This window comes from Cervus elaphus, chromosome 5, assembly GCF_910594005.1.
Source record: "Cervus elaphus chromosome 5, mCerEla1.1, whole genome shotgun sequence".
Classification (NCBI taxonomy): Eukaryota; Metazoa; Chordata; class Mammalia; order Artiodactyla; family Cervidae; genus Cervus; species Cervus elaphus.
Window position 1 is genome coordinate 10982103 of NC_057819.1, and position 20030 is coordinate 11002132.

General features: G+C 42.8%; 2 protein-coding genes across 7 annotated transcripts in view; both read right to left on the reverse strand.

Moving 5' to 3' along the window:
* HECTD4 (HECT domain E3 ubiquitin protein ligase 4) overlaps nt 1-3057 on the reverse strand; it is a 166681-nt gene extending 163624 nt beyond the window's left edge. For 4 of the 5 annotated variants that reach the window (XM_043901668.1, XM_043901666.1, XM_043901665.1 and 1 more), the window contains exon 1: nt 2575-3036. In XM_043901668.1, coding sequence (XP_043757603.1) covers nt 2575-2751 — 177 coding nt within the window. In that variant the 5' untranslated portion in view covers nt 2752-3036. Of the gene's footprint in view, nt 1-2574 lie in introns of all 5 variants that reach the window. The other variant, XM_043901667.1, reaches the window with a different exon arrangement.
* Nucleotides 3058-14745: 11688 nt separating this feature from the next.
* Nucleotides 14746-19715, reverse strand: RPL6 (ribosomal protein L6). Of its 2 annotated transcripts, none has more exons than XM_043901672.1 (7): nt 19649-19715; nt 18480-18713; nt 18292-18390; nt 17007-17150; nt 16436-16484; nt 15387-15571; nt 14746-14938 (listed from the first exon to the last, which is right to left on the reverse strand). In XM_043901672.1, the coding sequence occupies exons 2-7, from the start codon at nt 18711-18713 to the stop codon at nt 14786-14788; spliced, it is 864 nt and encodes a 287-aa protein (XP_043757607.1). In that variant the 5' UTR covers nt 19649-19715; the 3' UTR covers nt 14746-14785. The 2 variants fall into 2 exon arrangements, with proteins under 2 accessions (XP_043757607.1, XP_043757606.1); XM_043901671.1 differs by lacking the exon at nt 19649-19715 and adding an exon at nt 19489-19626.
* Nucleotides 19716-20030: the final 315 nt, after the last annotated feature.

Here is a 20030-nt window from a genome sequence, read left to right on the forward strand (position 1 = left end):
ATAACTATAAAATCCTGTAAAAATTGGTTATTTTTACCCAGGTGTCCACTAGAAGGTGTGGCCTGGAAGAATATACTACATAGGGGTGGCAGCATTTCAAAAGTTAGGTGTTTTGTTTTGTTTTATTTACCTAGCTGCTTCATGTCTTAGTTGCGGCATGTGGGAGCTAGTTCTCTGACCAAGGACTGATCCTGGGTTCCCTACATTAGGAGCGCAGAGCTCTGGCCACTGACTGCCAGGGAAGTCTCCAAAAGTTAGTTTTTAAAAAGTTAATGAACCTCTAATCTTCCTCAAAAATAAAAAGAATAAGTCACTAGAAAGGAAATAAAGATATCTGTTTATTACCTTATCTTTAACCAGTTATTGAATTTAAAATAATTACAAACATGAACATCATATATACATGATTAGTAGCAGGTACATTTGAGACCAAATAGAGCTGAGTTAATGTCAGGCTCTCTTTTCCAGTTATGTGATCCTGAGCAAATTGCATATCTGCTCTGCAGTTTACTTGCCTCATTTGTACATGAATACAATATTTTCAACTGTTAAAACAGGTAACAATATCTAGCTACCAGGATCCCTTTTTTAAAAAACCAAGATCCCTTTGAGAATTTAATAAATGCTTGACACATATGACATACTTAATCAATATTATTATTATTAAATATATAAATGTGAATACACCCACACAAAACACAAATCTAACAAAACATTCTTAGCTGCTTCTCCTGATACTATGTTGCCTGTATCACACATGGAAAGAAATGAAAAAAGTTCTGACTATAGTCAGAAGTGTTTATCACCCATACACATATTGGTGTCTGAGAGGTCAGACAACAAAAAAATGTTTAAGAGTTTAAAAAAAAAACTTCCAGGCTAGAGAGGTTCTTTCTTTAAAAATCATTCTTCTGAGGAAATACTTGACAAATACTCAGTACATGTATACAGTAAACATCTTAGGAAAGCCAACTTCACATATTTTTAACGGAGGCTACACTTTTTAATCCTAAAAATAAATAAACTACATACATATAAAAATTTTGGGTCTGTGAACTTAGTCTTGAGGAACAAAGAGCTTTCCACATTTCACCTACAAAGAGAGCCAATTAAAACCAAAGATTCCACCATCATAGCATAATGCCCCTTGAGCTTTCAAGCAGATAAGACACTCAGACACACCTTGCTTTTTACAGAAAAGGCCCAAATGAGACATGATAAACCTCTAATTCCATGTTAGGAATTCCCTATCAATTTGCAGATGCCTTCTTTTGGTGGCTAGACTGTAAAATAAGTCATTAGGAGTTCACAGTGGAAATGCTGCAACCTCAACCTCGAATCCAGACACAAAAATACAGAAGACGGTATTCCCATCTCAGACACATCCAAATGTCTACGCCAACGGGATCCCGTCACTGCCCTTTCCAGAAACACACAGTAATGGGGTTTAATCCATTTCTATAAATGTTCGTTGTGTTGAAAGCCAAAGTGCCTACAAAACCGCAAAACACAAAAAGATTCCTCACATTCCGTTTATAGCCAACAGACAGGCCAGCCTCTCTGCGCCCTACCCCTGAGAGTCCTTGCGACAATAAGAATTTCGTGCCACCGGATGCTTCCTACACGTCAAAATGTCATCCCGCAAAGTGGAGGGGGCGGGGGGGGGGGGCGGTGGGGCAGTGCCTGGACCAACCGATCCTGCCGGAGCTCCCACCCCGGGGCAAACACGGGAACCAAGTGAAGTCGGTGCAAAGTTCTCATCCACCCAGCATATTTGGTTTCCTTCTGTCCCCAAACCCAGCGGCACAACTGCTGAGATTTGCTTTTGCACCTGCCATGCACGGCTCCTAAGCCTGGGCTTCTCCTCGACCCCCACGATCACAGGAAGGCCTCGCGGCCTAAAACGTTCAATACCCTTGCGGAGAGCGCATTGAGGACCGCCGCAGCATCCCCCTTCGCTGTCCACACATCCAGCTTGCTTCCCTGACAAAGGCCCCGTGTCAATCCCCGGCAGGACACACAGTAGTTGCTGGAATGCCCATCACCGACTGGCAGCTGCCACTACCTTCCCCCGAGAAAAATAAACAACACACACACGAGCGCGCGCGCACACACACACACACACACACACAGAGCACTGGGGAATGACAACACGGGGGGAGATGTAAAGCGTTAAAATTAAAAAGACCCCAAAGCTAAGCAGCCTGGGTGTGCCCTGAAAGTGCGTTCGAGGGGCCCGTGGGGGAGGGGAAATAGGGCCCGGGAGGCGGCGGCGGCTCCTCTGGGGCGTGAAGGCCGGGCCGGGTGATGGTCTAATAAAATGTTGGGAGTCGGAATGTTCAAAATGAAACCACAAATGAACCCCCCGAGGGCCTGAGGCCCCGGGTGGTCTGCAGAACAGCGGCGCGGCCCGCACCTGCCTGCCCAGCGCCGCCCCCCCACACACACACACCTGCCGGGGCAGCCTTCTGGGGCCCTCGGGGTCCGGGGTGAAGCGGAAAGAAGGCCCGACCCCAGGGGTGCGGGCCGGGTGGGCTAATCTGATGGCGGAGGCCAGGGGGCAGCCTCGCTCACCTCTAGGTCGGTGTCGGCGGCCTCCGGGGCCCCGAGGATCTCGCTGGGCAGCTCGGCCAGGTCGGTGACCCGGATCAGCCCGTCGTGCAGGAAGATGGTCTCCTCCTTCACCGAGAGCCACTGCGCCGAGTCTGCGGCCGCAGCCGCCGCAGCCGCCGCGGCCGCCGACGAGCCCATGGCCCCGGCTGAGGGGTTGGCTGTGAGGAGCAGCCGCTCGGCTCGGCGAGATGCGAGCAGGAGCCGCCGAGTTCACCAGTCCATGGCAGCAGCCGCCGCGCCCGCTGCAGCGCCCCACTCGCCGCCTCGCCCGTGCAGCTCCGCCCTAGGAGGTCCGAGCTGCCATCCTCCCACCCCTGGCCCCGGAGACCCCGGCCCCGCCGCCACCGCCGCTGCCGCCGCCCTGAGGAACAGGATCCGCCTCTGCCGCTCGGCAGCCAACTGTCAGTGAGGCGCCATGTTGGAGGCGGAGGCTCCCGGCATGCCCCGCGGAGCGGACAATACCGGCCCCGCCCACTCGCCTGGTCCCGCCCACCTGTCGAAGGCCCGGGGACAGCCAGGTTGGCTGGACCTCCGCCTAGCCCTTTTCTGCATCTTGCCCTCAGAGTGACCTCCCACGTCCTTTACACTTCCAGGGCGCCCTACGTCTGCGTTGCTCCAAGAGAAGAGGGCAGCCTTCCTCTACTCTTCTCCACTCTGCTCATGTGTGCACCCCTGTCTTTCTGGCCAGAGTCCCACTGTGGGCACCTGGGCAGACACATGGAAGTTCACAGGCTGCTTGCACGTTTAAATAAGATACCTGCAAAAATATGGCTCACAGTAGGTGCTGCACATTTGTTCATAAGCACTTGGTCGAAATGCACAGTAGGTGCTACATATTCACTACGAATTCTTGTACCCAATAAGCACTCAAAATCTGGTGAAATAAAGCACCGGTCACAATGTCTGGTGTCTGGCCCTTAATAAATGCTCCAAGAGGGAGCTAAAATTATTCTTATATTCCATCACTATTCAACACTGATTGACATCCACCTTAAAAATATGCCAGCCATCCCACTTTTATTAAAAGAAGAAAGGAAAGAACTATGTGTTTAGAGAAAAATATGTGGGAGACTTAGTACTAATTGTTAATGTGAATCGCCGCACAGAGCAGGACTAGCCTGGAATGGCTGACGTAAGGTTATCTTTGTATCGCTTTTATACTCTAAAAAAAAATAAAGCACTCTTTGGTATCAAAGGACTTGAATACATATGTCCACCAAAATACCTGCACAGGCCTAGATGTCCCTCCGTTCATGAATGGATAAAGAAGTTGTGGTACATAGATGGAATATTACTGACCCCATAAAAAGGAATGCATTTGAGTCAGTTCTAATGAGGTGGATGAACCTAGAGCCTATTACACACAGTGAAGTAAATTAGAAAAACAAGTATTGTGTGTTAACACATATATATGAAATCTAGAAAAATGGTACTGATGAACCTATTTGAAGGGCAGCAGTGAAGACACAGACATAGAGAACAACCTGTGGACACAGTGGCGGAGGGAGAGGAAGGGAAAAATTGAGAAAGTAGCACTGAAATGTATACATTGCCATATGTAAAATTAGATAGCCAGTGGAAACTTGCCGTATGAGGCAGGGAGCCCAGATCAGCTGCACTGTGACAATCTAGAAGGGTGGGATGTAAAAGGGAGATTCAAGAGGGAGGGGAAATATGTATACCTATCGCTGATTCATGTTGGTGTAAGGCAGAAACCAATATAATATTGTAAAGCAATTATCCTCCAATTAAAATAAATTTAAAATTTAAAAAACCTGCATAGGGAAGTTTATAGCAGCTTTATTCATAATTGCCAAAACCAAGATGCCCTTCAGGAGGTGAATGGATAGATAAACTGTGGCATATCTGGACAATGGAATATTATTCAGCACAAAGAAGAAATTACTATCAAGCCATGAGAAGACAATACACTGTAAGATTCCAACTATATCACATTTTGGAAAAGTCTAGACTATGGAGATGATAAAAAGATCTTTGGTAGCTAGTGGATGCAGAAAGGAAGGGATGTAGAAAGGCAGAGCACAGAAATTTTTAGGGCAGTGAATAGTAGTCTGTATAATACAATAATGATGTATACATGAAATTATGCATTTTTTCAAAATCATAGAATATACTACACCAAGAGGGAGCCACAATGTAAAATATGGACTTTAAGTGTTATGATGTGTCAGTTCGGTTCATCAGTTGTGACAAATGTATCACATGGTGGGGCATGTGAAAATGGGAGAGATTATGGAAGCATGGGAGCAGAGAGTATGTCTGAAATTTCTGCATCCTCAGTTTTTTTGTGAACCTAAAACTGCTCTAAAAAATAGTTTTCAAATAAATAAATAAAAATTTTAAAAAATAAAAGTTTTCATAAAGAAAGAATGAATGAGAGCATTAAAGAGCATACTTTTTGATCCAGCAATTCAACTTTGGGGAAGTTGTCTGAAGGAAATTATCAGACTCACAGTCCAGGATGAACACACAGGGATGTGCAGCTCAGTATTGTTTATAAGAGGAAAAATTATAGTCAGATTAAATACCCAACAATGTGAGACTGGTTAACTATTACAATGGTATATCTGAAACATGGAATATTATGATGCCATTCAGAATAATGCTTATGAAGAATATTAATACAAGTGAATGTTGATGATGTATTGGTAAATGGAAAAAAATCAAGCTAAAATAGTGAAGAAATTTTGAAATTTAACTGTGTTTGCTCTAAGACTGCATTTTTAAAATTACATGCATGCATGACTGTAGATGTAGAAGAAAAGACAGCGAAGATATCATGTCTGATAATATTTTGGTAAATTTCAGCAGTGCATTTACAGGAGATACACTACATTTACAGCAGTGCATTGACTGGGAGATGGGTGGTTTGTGCTTTGCAATGTTTTCCAAATTTTCTTTCTCAAGCTTGCATTACTTTTGATAAAAGCAAAAAAAATCTATTGAACATCTAGGAATGGAGGTGCCTCCACTCATATATCTGTCATACTATCCTTCTGAGTATTCATTAATATTTGCATTTTACAAGGAACTGAAGCTCAGGATTAAGTGACTTGCACCCACCTAGAAATTGGCAGAATTGAGATTTGAATCCCTGGCTGGCTCCATTCTCTTCTGCCTCCCTCCCAAGTAAGCAATTCACATGCACTGCACTGTTACAACACTCTCATGTGCCTTACAACGATTGTTAATTTCATTTTCAGGATATTTATCCCTCATGCATGTGTTAAGCTCCTAGCAAGTGTCAAATCCTGGGAGGTATACAGAATGGAGATATTATTACCCCCATTTTCAGCTAGGAAACCAAGGCTCAGTCGGATGCTTTAATCAATATCTCACAGACAGCAAACATCAAATCTCAGATGCGAACCTAGGTTTGTTTGATTCTATAATCCAGCTTTCTTTTTTAAAAACGTTTTCTTTTGTATTGGTGTATAGCCAATTAAGAATGTTGTGATAGTTTCAGGTGAAAGAGCAAAGGGACTCAACCATACATATACCAAACCCCCTCCCATCCAGGCTGCCACATAACATTTGAGCAGAGTTCCTAGTGCTATGCCATCGGTTCTTGTTGGTTACCCATTTTAAATACAGCAATGTGTACATGTCCATCCCAAACTCCCCAACCATCCCTTCAACCCAGCAACCATAAGTTCATTCTCTAAGTCTGTGAGTCTCTTTCTGTTTTGCTAGTAGTTTCATTTGTATCATTTCTTTTTAGATTCCACATATAAGGGATGTCATATAGTATTTCACCTTCTCTGTCTGACTTACTTAATTCAGTATGACAATCTCTAGGTCTATCCATGTTGCGGCAAATGGCATTACTTCATTCTTTTTGATGGCTGAGTAATATTCCATTGTATATATGTACCACATCTTCTTTATCCATTCCTCTGTCAAAGGACATTTCAATTGTGTCTGGCATCACGATTTTTGAATGCTCAGGTTTTGGAATCTAAATAGCCTTCTTGTGTGGCTCAAAATAATTCTCCTCCTCATATCGTTTATATTTCAAGATAAGGAGTCAAGATACCCAGGAATTACAGATCTTTCTTGACCTATGATGGGGTTATGTCCTGATAAGCCCATTGTAAGTTGAAAATATAAAAAATAGAAAGTCTCACCGAACTTCATAGCTTAGCTTACACCACCTTCAAGGTGCTCAGAACACTTACATTAGTCTATAGTTGCGCAAAATCAACTATATCCATTTTCCACCACTGTAAATTTGAAAAATCTGTAAGTCGAACCATCCTAGGTTTGGGACAGTCTGTATTGCCCTTCACTTCAATGAATGAAAACAGCACATATCCACAGCTGAAAGTCTTTAGACTGCATAATGAATAGTTATTTAATATTTTAGCAACAGTAATTAATTAGTCACTGGACTGCATGGCTGCCATCGTACCATGAAAGAGGCAGCTGATGAATTAATATTTATAGAAGCCCCTATGGAAAAAGAGACCATTTACTGGATCTCTAGAACAGATTAGCAAGATGAAAAAAGTCCCTGCTCAAAAGAATTCTTTTTTTTTTTTTTTTGCAAAAGTTTTTTTTTTTTTTTTTTTGCTCAAAAGAATTCTATGCTAGAAGCCTGGATACAGAGAATCCAAATTTAGTTAAGATCACACACACACACACACACACACACACATACACACCATGCATACAGGAAACAGCCATTCATGGAATCATATGGAAAGGAAAGGTTTATGATTTATGACTTATTTTCTTTGGAATTGTCCTCTCCACTCTTCTGTTTGAGAATGGGTGCTTGGGATAGGAAAAGGAGCAGGAGAAGGTGTTGTCTGGACCACCCTCTGTTGGAAGCAAAGAAGCATGAGCAAGAAGGAAGAAAAGCCATGAGTAGATTGGACTTCAGTTTTCCCTGGGAGGCATCTCCCCAAGAGAGGCGAGCTTGTTGGTAGAGACTGCCTCCCTGCTGCCCCAGCTGCTGACATGGTGTTCACTGGCCTGGGCTCGAGCTGGGGCCCCTCTGGGATTTTGCAATAGCTCTCTCTTTTGCTGGATTACCTACACCAGCTGACTGTCTAAAATTGAGTCTGTAATCCTTACCGGGCCCACAAAAATGCAACTGTAGGGTGGAGATAAGTGGTCCTTGATAAGCCTTAATAGAGCTTGAAATAGCTTTAAACAAAGCAGCCATGTTAATTTTTAAGGCCTTTCAAAACACCAAGGGAAAAACACATGCCTACATCTGCTACATAAATACATGCACACACATTGACAGAATCTGTGGGGGAGATTGATTATTTCCATCTCACTAATCACAGTCTCAAAGAGGAAACACACACACCTACTCAAAATCTTTTTTCCAAATGATATGGTCGGCCGTGTTTTCTTTTTTTTGTAATTTATTTTAAGGAAAATTCCTTCAGCTCATAGGTGGGTCTATGAGGCATCGGAGAAAAGAATTTGAAAGAAAAGGATATTTGAAAATACAGAGGGAGAAATTCTCCTTAGAGCCCCCTTAATTATGGTTACTAAGGGAAGAGCCTCTACGTTGATGAAAAGCATCAGGAAGTGCAATTGTCATTGGAGGAATCCGGCACCTTGGAGTTCCAAAAGATGCCACATCCTCTCTCGCCCCCTTGTGGATACCAGAGGCCTTATTCAATAGGGAGGGGATATGTGTACACATATAGCTGATTCACGTTGTTATCCAGCAGAAATCAACACAACATTGTAAAACAATTATCCTCCAATTTTAAAAAGCTAGTCCCCACAAAGGAAACGTGGACAAAAGGCACAGTCCTAGAGTTCGCACAAGAAAAAAGGCAAGCGCTCTTATCTTTTCATTCAGTGTTCCGAGTGCCGGCCAAGTGTTAGGTTGGCCCTCCTCCCCTCTAGAAGAGCAGCTTTCCTCACTCCAGCTTAGAATGGGAAAATGACTTGAAACAAATAATTCCAAAGGGGAGGAGAAGGCCAGGGACCTGATCTGAGAAATGAGGAAGGTTCCCCTAAGGGGTTTTTTTGTCCAGGGTGTTTTTGCTCAAGTTTTTTTTTTTTTTTTTAAGATCTAATTGACATAAGTTGGGGCTTCTTTGCTGGCTCAGAGGGTAAAGAATCTGCCTGCAATGCAGGAGACCTGGGTTCGATCCTTGGGTTGGGAAGATCCCCTGGAGGAGGGCATGGCAACCCATTCCAATATTCTGGCCTGGAAAATCCCAAGGTCAGGGGAGCCTGGTGGGCTACAGTCCATAGGGCCACAAAGTCGGACACAACTGAGCAACTAGGCAGAGCACACAGCTGTGTAAGTTTAAGGTGTACAGCATAGAGATTTGACTTTCATCATGAAGTGATTATCACAACGAGTTTATCGAACATCCGTTCATCCCAAATACAAATAAAAGAAAAAGAAGTTTTTTCCTTGTGAGGAGAACTCAGGACTTACTCTCCTTAGGCCAGTGCCAATCTTGATTGAAGAAAGTTACCCTGGCTTCTTCCCGGTTCTTTAGCGCTTGTAAAGTTGTTCCTGCTCTGGGTCTTTGCACAGGCTAGTCCCTGGCCTAGGCTGTACTTCCCACCTGTTTCACTCGGCAAACTCCTATTCATCCTTCAGGTCTCAGCTACCTCAAGGAGAAATTCCTTGACTCCCGCAAACATGACAAGTCCTCCTGTTTCTCAATCTCTTTGCACGCTATACTTTCTCAGTAGTACCTGTTTTGTGCTAGGCCACGTCAGTCGTGTCCAGCTCTTTGTGACCCCATGGACTGTAGCCCACCAGGCTCCCCTGTCCATGGGATTCTCCAGGCAGGAATATTGGAGTAGGTTACCATTTCCTCCTTCAGGAGATCTTCCTGACCTAGGGATCGAACCTGAATCTCTTACAAATCCTGCATTGGCAGGCAGGTCCTTCACCATTAGTGCCACCTGGGAAGCCCACCTATTTTAACTGCAATTAAATAGTTATTAATAAAAATTTAGATGCCCTTGTTAGACTGTATACCTTAAATACATTTTAAAATATATGTTAAATATTTACATAGTTAATCAAATACCTATATATTAATACATATACAAATATATATTAAATGTGCTGTGTTGTACTATGCTTAGTCACTCAGTCGTGTCCGACTCTGAGACCTCATGGACTGTAGCCCACCAGGTTCCTCTGTTCATGAGGATTATCCAGGCAAGAATACTGGAGTGGGTTGCCATGCCCTCTTCCAGAGGATCTTCCCAACCCAGGGATCAAACTCAGATCTCCAGCATTGCAGGTGGATTCTTTACTGTCTGAACCACCAAGGAAGCCCAATATATTAAATATATTAAATTCTTAGTGCCACTGAACTGTATATTTAAAGTGTTAAAATGATATGTTTTGTTATATATAATTTACCAACCACAATAAAATAATTCTAGTACTTCCCTGGTGGTACAGTGGATAGGAACTCTCTCGCCAATGCAGGGGACAAGGGTTCGATTCCTGGTTCCGGGAAGATCCCACATGCCACAGCTACTAAACCCGCATGCTGCAGCTACTGAAAACTTGAGCACCCCAGAGCCCATGCTCCACAACAAGAGAAGTCACCACACCACAACTAGAGAAACCCTGTGTGCAGCAACAAAGACCCAGCGCAACCAAAAAATAATAAGATAAATAATTTAAAATACAATTCTAAAAAAAAAGTATATACTTTAACTGCTTGGCACATAAGTCAGGACAATAGCTTTTGTCATTAGGATTGCATTGATTACCTGAAAGGTAAATGAATAGCAGCAAAGTTAGGATTCAAATCCAAGTCCATTGGATCTCTAAAGCTACAACTTGAACCTCTATACCATTTTCAATTGACCTGTATTAATGAACAGTTTTTGAGTGAAGTAGTCCATACTTTCTTTGCCCAAGAAGTTCCAGTTTTATACTTGTACAATCTATGGGAAATTCAGAACACAGCTGCCTTTCCTCATTTTGATACTGTTTTTATTTTGAATTACATACATAGAGCATAGCACTGGGGTGTGTTCAACACTTAGGGTTGCTGAAGGTGGTAATCAGGCCCTGGACTAGAGTAGGAATCCTCCCCAAACCCACGGAACCAGAGCTTGGTGCTTGATGCAGGTACACAATGGTCCCAAAGAGGGTCCTGTCTTAATCCCTCAACCTCATGCATATTACTTTATATGGCATAGGGTACTTGGCAGATGTGATTAAGTGTTTTGCTTGCAGGATCTTAGTTCCCTGACCAGGGATCAAACCTGCCATCCCTGCAGTGGAAGCAGGGACTTCTCCTAACCACTGGACTGCTGGGGAAGACCCAGATGTGATTAAGTTAAAGATCTTGAGGGACATCTCTGGTGGTCCAGTGGTTAAGAATCCACCTTCCCATGTAGGGGCCCACGAGCCCCAAGCAGAAGCCTACACTGGAAAGATCCCATGCGCTGCAACTAAGACACAATGCAACCAAATAAATAAATGTTTTTTGAAGAAAGATATCAAGATACGGAAAGCAGTGTAACACAAAAATATATTTGGTCTTTGTCCTGGGTCCCTGGCACAGGGCTCCTAAAGCTCATGCAATTTCCTGAGATGGGAGTATCTTTTGTTATTTGTAAGGATCTCTTTTTGATTACTCTTGTGACGCCATGGACTAGGGCCTGCCAGCCTCCTCTGTCCATGGAATTCTCCAGGCCAGAATACTTGGAGTGGGCAGCCATTTCCTTCTCCAGGGGATCTCCCCAACCCAGGGATTGACCCCAGGTCTCCCACGTTGCAGGTGGATTCTTTACGGTCTGAGCCACCAAGGAAGCCCCTTTTTGACCACACCTAAGTTAATGAGTTGACTTAGGGTCAGACCTCAGCCTCAGGATAGGGATGGTCACCAGAAAGACCAAGGGATTAGAAGGCTGGAAATTTCAGCCCAACCCAGACTTAAGGAAATGCAGGGAAGTAGTGGTAGTGCTAGTGATCAAGCTCTATATAAAACTCTTGAATAAGATTTAATGAGCTTCTTGATTGACGAACACATCAAGAGGTGCTGGAAATAGTATACCCAGAGAGGGTACAGTGCTCCCAGCACCACCCTTACCTTGCTCCATTTATGGCTTCCATTTGGCTGTTCCTGAGTTGTAACTTTCATCGCAAACTGGTGAATGGAAGGAAGTGTTCCTCTGAGTTCTGAGAGCCATTAGAGCAAACTATCAAAGCTGAGGATGGATTTGTAAGAATCGTCTATTTGTAGCTCTAACAGATGTGTGGGTGACCCAGGGACCCAGTACTTGTGATTGGCATCTGACGTGAGGAGCAGTCTTGTGGGACTGACGCTTCGGGTCCATGCTAATTCCAAGGAGTTGAGTGTCAGAGCGGGACTGCAGGACATTCAGCTGGTATCTGCAGAGAACTGGAGAATTGCTCGGTGTGGGAAAATCCACACATTTTGGTGTCAGAAGTATTGTGAGTGGAGAAACCATCTTCACAAGGAGATACCCTGGATTTTCCAATTAGGATGTAATTACACTGGTTTTTTACGAGATCGAGGATCAGAGGAAGGTGATGCGACACAAGAATCTGGACTGGAGCACCTGGGAGGAAGGGATCCCGTCACGGGAGATGGATGGACACTCACTACCATAGGCTTGACATTAGCCCACTGAAACTGGTTTTGGACTTCTGACCTCCAGAACTCTAAGAGAAGGTACTTAAGTCACAGACTTTGTGGTAACTTATTACAGCAGCGACAAAAAACCTAAACAAGAGGTATTCGGATGCTAAGGAAGCAGGATCTCAGACACAGGGTTCTCAGCCTTGTTCTCTACAAGCAGTCCTGCCCTAAGCATTGCACAGATATTGCACAGATGCACCAGAGCTACAGGAAGCAGATGGACGGAAAGGGAGGACATCGCAGAGATGGGAATACAGGGGACTTTGCTGCTGGTCCAGTGGTTAAGACTCTGAGCTTCCATTGCAAGGCGCGTTGAGTTCATCCCTTGTCAAGGAACCAAAATCCCACATGCTGTGCAGAGTGGCAAAAAATGTATTAAAAAAAAAACAAAAACAAAATATCAAAGAATCTGGAACCTCGCAGAAGGGCTAGTAGAGTGGTACTAAGTATGATTTGGGAATCCTTGGTGTCCCTGAGATTTTAAAATGAATCTGTGAAGTGAAAGCCATTTGCCATGATGCTACTAAGACACTGTCTTCACATTTATTTTCTGGTGAGTGTAAAATGAAGTGTCCAGAGGCTGCAGGACATATTTGACACAGCAACAGACTGAATGTAGAAGTATGCATGAGAAACCAGGGATCTTCTACAAAGCCATAAGTTAAGAAATTTACACAACCATGAAACAATGCCATTTTTGTTTTGGAAATTATTTTTCACAAAAATATTGCATTAACATGGAATGGTCTGTCATTTAAATACAAATATTTGGTCCTAATATGGTACATTATTAACAGACATAACTCACAAACAGAAAACTCTTATTGCTAATAATTTAAGACCATAAAGAGCTCTGGAGACCAAAAAAGGAAAAACTCACACTGCCTTTAATGTACATAAAAATTTCTTGTGGCGATTTTTATAATCAATCACATTATATATATATAAATAAAATCAAAATGAGGTAACACTTTCTCCACATGACTTTTTTTTGCATATTTGTGATTATTTCAAGGTTCTATGTTGCTCTCTTGAATATTTTGCCCATCTCTTTCATAAGCAGCGCATGAATGTTCAAACAAATCAACACCAAGTATTAAAACATATTTCGTAAATCTTAATAGATTAACAGATTTCCCTGGTAGCGCAGTGGCTAAGACTTCTCGTTCCCAAGGCAGGGGGCCCAGGTTCAGTCCCTGTTCAGGAACTAGACCCAGTGCAGCAAAACAAACAAAAACCACCACCCTATCATCAAAAAAAAAAATCCCAAAAATCAAACAAAAAATTCTTGTCATTTTTCACCTATTGCTAAAAACTGAAGTCTGACGATGTATCATTTAGTGAGTCTGTAAGGTAATGGGCACTCACAAGTTGATACAACCTTCATGGAGGGTAATGTACTTTGGCACCATTTATCGGAACTGCCTAAGGCTTCCCAGGTGGCTCAGTGGATCTGCCTGCAATGTGGGGCATGGGTTCGATCCCTGGATCCGGAAATGGCAACCCACTCGTATTCTTGCCTAGAAAATCCCTTGGACGGAGGAGCTTGGCAGGCAACAGTCCATGGGTGAGACCCAGACTGACACAACTGAGCAAGACCACAATGGCTCAGTAAGTTCTTTGACTAAGCAAACTTTTCCTGGTACTTGCTCATCTGTATGCATATTTCAGATTCTAACACTCAGGCACCCAATGCTGAGTCTACTTTAACCAAAAAAAGGAAAAGGGGGAAAAACAGCTGTCTTGCAGAGCCATTATAGAGGTAGCATGTCTAGGCTGTGGGAATGGTATTGCCAAGCTCCTTTCCTGGGAACTGCATTTAGCATTTCAGGTAACGAACCATTGCTCTGAACTGTGAGCACCTGTTTTATCTCATTTTATACCTGTTAGCAAGATATGTCATAAGGTAATTTCACTTTATGCCATTTTAGCTTACAACAGGTTTCAGAGGAATACTCTTTTAGATAGCAGTGGAAACGTGTATAATTAAAATGCCAGAAACCCAAATATCCACAGAACGCCAAGGCTATACTATGTAGCAGTAAAGACAAGCACTTCCTATGGAATAATCAAAACACACTTATCTGTGTAATGGCATGTACCGTACACAAGATTCTTGGTTACAAAGGGAGAAGGGTATCCAATTATACTAATTTGTTATATATGCTTTAAGAAACTAAGCATACAAGAAACTGGAAAGAGGGTAAAGTCTGCAAGCTGAAGAGCCCAGTTCTTATCCATGTAGTTAGTACAGACTCGTTCAGTGATGACTGGGGAAATCCCACTATTTTGTATTGGTACATGCCTGGTGAAAAAGCTGAAAAGACACTAAGGAAGCTAAGAATCCTTATCCGAAGAGGAGACTCCTCTGCAGTTTACAGCCGCCCAACCCACTCCTCTTAGTAGAGGCTAATGTCCCATTAAGTTGGCTCTAAGTCATACCACACCTAGAGGCAGATTAAAAAAAAAAAAAGACACAAAGGAAATGGACAAGTTATTTAATTAGGTTCTTTGCAAGAAGTTCAGAATACTACTTTGTGAGGGTAAATTCCATTTGTGAGAGCAAACACAGAGCGGAGGTAGCCCTGGAGCTGAGGGACAGCTTTGATTCTTCGCAGAATTTGTGAGTCCACAGCTTTCTGATCAACCTTGCGCTGCTCTGTGATCTCGTATTTCTAAAGAAAAAGAAAAATCATTTAAAAAAAAAACAGCCCAAGTACCAAACTCCACATTAACTAAGAAATCCTCTCTCACAAGTACTCAGTCCTGGGGATATAGAGAAGGCAATTCTGATAATCTTCTTTGGAGAGCTGTGAAACATAACCTATTTTTAATATATAATAAGTTTTACCCTTTTGCCTACTTTAATATAAAAGGATAAATGATGGATAATTCCCAGGAAATCAGTAGTTCAAAGTTTCACCAAAACCTCAGGCTTCTGAGTTGAACTCCTAGCTGCCAACTAGGAATTCGGTGCATTACTATTTATTATGATTTAATATTATTTCCCAGATATCCCTCACTCATTCTTTACAGCCTTTAACAGTTCTTAACCTTATTTATTTTCACTCCCAACTAGAGGAGCCAGAGTTACCAAAGGCAAAGACAGAAATAGAAGCTTACCTCTCTCTCTGTGTCGAAGATCTCACCCTCTTGGTGTCTCGGCTTACGCAGCTTCTTCTTCTTGAAGTAAGTGTCAGTGAGATGTTCTGGGATTTTCACACCACTGATATCGATTTTGGTGGAGGTGGCAATGACAAATTTCTGGTGTGTTCTACGCAGAGGAACTCGATTGAGGGATAGAGGCCCTGTGGGTGGGGGAGGATCAATATAGTGAGGGAAAAGAGGAGCAAACGGTCAAGACCTGACTGGATTTGAAAAAAATATCTGAAAAAAATAGCTTTTTTCTGGGTCTGAAGAAATTCCAAACTGCTTTCCACTTCCAGCATCAAGGCTTTTTTCAAGATGTGAGGTTCCCCCACCCCTCACATCTTAAAGTTACCCAGACCATCCCTCATATCTTAAAGTTACCCAGACCATCCCTCACATCTTAAAGTTACCCAGATCAGGATAGAGCAGAGTTACTTATACAGGTTGGTTTAAAAAAAAAAAAAAAAAAAAAAAAAAAACATCACCAGTGCCTCATGAAAAATTCAAACTGAGCACTGTTTTCTAGAGTAAACAGCTCACTTTCTGCCTATCCAGGAACTCCATCCTGGGGCCAAGTGGCAGATCAATCACAGGCCTTGTACAGTATGCATTCCTTGGAATTAGTAGACAAACACTGAATTAAAAGTGGCAATTACTTTATGATATGTGGCATATAAAGTTAAATAGCTGCTCCCTTAGAATGCATGTGTACACAAGGCAATGAAATAGGCTGAAGAATCTCAAGGCACTGAAACCTCTACTTAGGTGGGAGCAAAAGGTATACTTCAGGCATTTAAAAACACAATTCAAGAGAGTAGTTTCTAAGAGTTTTCATCACAAAGAAAGAACTTTTTAGCTCACCTACTGTGGTAATTATTTCACAATATATATATTAATAATCAAACCATCATACTGTACACCTTCAACTCATAAGAGTGATGCATATAAATTATTTCTAAACAAAACTGAAGATGGGGAGAGTTGCAAATTTCAGAGAATATTAAACCCAAGGACTTTCTTACCAGTCACAAGTAGCAAGCCACTGCCCAGCTGCTTCAGGAAAATGACCCTCTGTAAATTAAAAAGAAATGCTACATAGCTCCACAAATAAAAACTGACTTCTGAATTAATCAAATCACAGGCTAATTTCGTTAAAGGAAATTTCTACCTATATATAGGTCCAACAGTTCTGGAAGGAATTATACCAAACTACTAACAGAGGTGACTCTAGGATATAAGCAGTAATTTGGTGTGGCCCCCCCCCCCCCGTTTTTTAATGAGCAGCCACCACCTTTAGCAATAAAAATAAATATCCTTCAACTCTAATTCTATCCCGGCAATTCCATTCTAAGGAAGCAACTCAAACATATTTTTTTGAGTACAGGGACACCTGAATCATTTGTAACTAGTATTACCAAAAACAGGAAAAGGTAATCAGTTATTATCTGTTACAGACTCCACACATCATGCTAGGGACTGGTTTGTTGGTTGTTATGGAGCACCCTCGTCCTTCCCACGGGACCTCCTGCTGCTAGACGTAGTTGACACAGGTAAACCCTAACCGGACGCAGGCACTCTAGCAGCTGCACTCACCTTGCCTCTGTGGCGCCCTGTGAGGATGATGAGAACGGTCCCAGGAGTGATGCTGGCGCGCAGCTTCCTCACATGCTTACTGAACGGTTTCTTGCCGTGACTCAACAGTTTCCGAGGCACATCTTCAGTAGGGTAATACCTAGGCTGGAGAAAGCCCATAGGTCCAACTTATTAAATTAAGTTAATCAAGCCAGCAGAGCTGGTTCTGGGGTCGGTAAAACCTTTAATACCGTCTTTCAGTTACTTCAAACACTTTATTCACACTATTGCATTTCACTTCTAAGATTTTAAAAGTAGAAAAGGTCAGTGCTGCTTTATTAGCTTTTCATGCAAAAACACAGGGTAGAAACTGAAAGAGCTGTGTGTTCAAGCAGAGGGAAAGATCCAGCAAGTCAATTTGGGATCAAACCAAACTTCAGTGTATTACATGGCTTATGCACTGCCCCATAGCAGTGATTCTCAAAGCTTTTCTAAGGTTTCTGACTGCTGTAAACTACACTTCAGAAAACAAAGGCCTGACACATTCCGTATGCTATGAAAAAAGGCTTGTTTTCCAATTAAACAAAATGTGTTCATAAACATCACACTAACATGCATGGCTCTCACATTATTCACAAAGAAAAACAAACTGTATAGAACCAAAGGTATTAGCTTAGATCAAGACTGCCAGTTCATTTATTATAAAAAAAAATAAGACCCCACAGGCTCTTTCACTATGACAAGTAACTCACAATAGTCTACTTCTGTCATGTTAGTGGACACTTTTGCTTTTACCACAAACATGAATGGCCAACAGAAAAATCAGCTCACAAAATCTTTGATAAGAAGAAATCAAAGTGCCATTTTTGCTCTTGTGCAGTGATATTCAACTGTGCACCGTGTAACACATCTGGCAATAGTCCCATAATGGAAATTAGAGCAAACCTTTCTTTTTCACAGAGAAAATGTTGGATCTTGAACATGGTATAAGGAGGGGCCAAGAAACACAACTTTAGCTTTAGTGGACAAATGTTCTATAGGTCTGGCCGCATTTCTAGACTCTGTGCAGGGTAAATTTCACAACCCCAAGAGGCGAAACTTTATTCCAGTTTTATAAGAAACAAAAGCGCAGAAAAGTAACTCTACTGAAGAACAGTAAGTAATGAAGCCAAGTCGTAAACCGAAAACTCACTATCCTCCATTAGTAATTCTCTGGTAAACACAAACTTCCAGAACCTTGAGCACACACAAAAATCCTCACAGGATACAACTCAGCACGCAACCTAAGATCTCCTCCAAATCTCACCATTTTGCGGAGTTTGACTACCCGGGTACCACCATTCTTGTCGCCACCAACTGGTTTTGTGACAGTAGCAAGAACCCGAACCTTCTTTTTCTTTTCGACCTGCAAGGAGACAAACACATCACTAAGTCAGAGGCAGACAAACGTTTTAAGCTTAAGAGAATGCCCACTGAGTTCCCCGCATCCCTTACCTTGGATTTAGCTGCTGAATACTTTCTCTTGTACAGGGCCTTTCTGGAGTACATGGCTGATCGGGAATATCTGCCAATTCCTCTGACCAGGACAGGGTTTCGGCTGCAGTGGGGCTTCCCCTTCTTAACTTTCTTCACCACTTTCACCTTTTTAGCCTTGTTGACAGCATCAGCCTTCTTGGCTTCAGGTTTTTTCTCCTTAGTATCTGGCTTCTCAGCCTTTTCACCCGCCATCTACCAACACGTGTATTTAAAAAAAAAAAGAAGGCATTTCACCAGTTATCCTATAGCTATACACTGACAGCCTCCCAAACCACAAGTTCTCATCCTCCAAGTAGCTAAAACGTCCTTTTCATTCTTCCCACTATAGGATATAGGCCTTCCTCCAAATCCCCCCACCTTCGCAACAACATCCATAATGGTTTAATTTTTAGGTTGTCTCCCCCAATACACTATAAGCTGTTCGACGAGCCGAAGACACGTCACACCCGTTAAGTGTTTGCCGCATATTTTGATGTCACAGGTCCTTATTCCATTATTTCTATCTTGCAAATTAAAAATTCTAGGCACAGGCCAAAACAATTTCCAAAGCCAGGAAGCAGCGAGACTGCAACTTGAAGTTGCTCGCTTTCAGGACTTTTGTTCTCACCAGACTGCCTCACTCAAGAAATTTGGTTTAGGAGGCAAAGACAAACACACTAAGTCCAAACTAAGCCCAGAGAGAAAAAAAAAACCGCAAAGCCCCGGAGCCGACTTCCGGCCCGCGGACTGGGCAAGAGGAGAAAGCAGCGTTTGGTCTTAGCCTCAAATCCACAACGTGGCAGAGACAAACTAGGTCGCGTATTCTGGAACCCAGATTCGCGATTCAAGAGCGCGCGCCGCCGCCCTAGTCCCTGCGGCCCCACTAGTCTGCTACGAATCCCTGGAAGGGCCCTGTTTCCCCAGTCCAGGAGGGTGGCGAGCAACCGGAGCCTCTACAACCTTCCACCTCACCCTCTTCGTGCCCTACCGTAAACCCAAGAGAGAGAAATGAAGCGTCCGGGAGGCCTCTCAGTACGCCCCGAGCGTGCCTGACCCCTGCAGATGTCGACTTGATACCCTCTCAGCTAGGATGGCGAAGGATTGGGATCTTGAAACCTAGTCCTGCAAAGAGATACCGCCATTCTTACCTTGCAAGATGGGAAAGAGAACTAAGGTCCCGGCTTCCGGTCTATAAGGAATCACGGGAAGGGTCGAGTCTCACTTCCTTCCGGATCTGAGGCATTGTGGGAAATGTAGTTCAACCTCGTTGGTACTGCATACAGAACTAATTTTCTCAGGAGGCGAAAGTGAAGAACACGTTTTCTGAAAATGCTTCATTTTATAGACGAGTAGAATTCTCAAGAGTACTTTTGTGAACCGTCCTAAAGTTGAAACTTTTTATTTTGCCTACCAAAAACATTAGAAAGCAGTACCATTTTAAATATTAAGAAAGTATAGATGAATGGGTGTATCTTTCCTTTCGTCCTTTGTTTTCCGCTTCTCTTCTTTTCACAGCTATTTGTAAGGCCT

Bases quoted from the DNA above. Each gene is read 5' to 3' on its own strand.
- RPL6 (XM_043901672.1), bottom strand. From the start codon at position 18,713: ATGGCGGGTGAAAAGGCTGAGAAGCCAGATACTAAGGAGAAAAAACCT. The intron at 18,391-18,479 runs GTAAGGGATGCG...GTCTCCTTGCAG, and splicing joins ATTCAGCAGCTAAATCCAAG to GTCGAAAAGAAAAAGAAGGT. The intron at 15,572-16,435 runs GTAAGAAAGTCC...CCCCACCCACAG, and splicing joins TGGCTTGCTACTTGTGACTG to GGCCTCTATCCCTCAATCGA.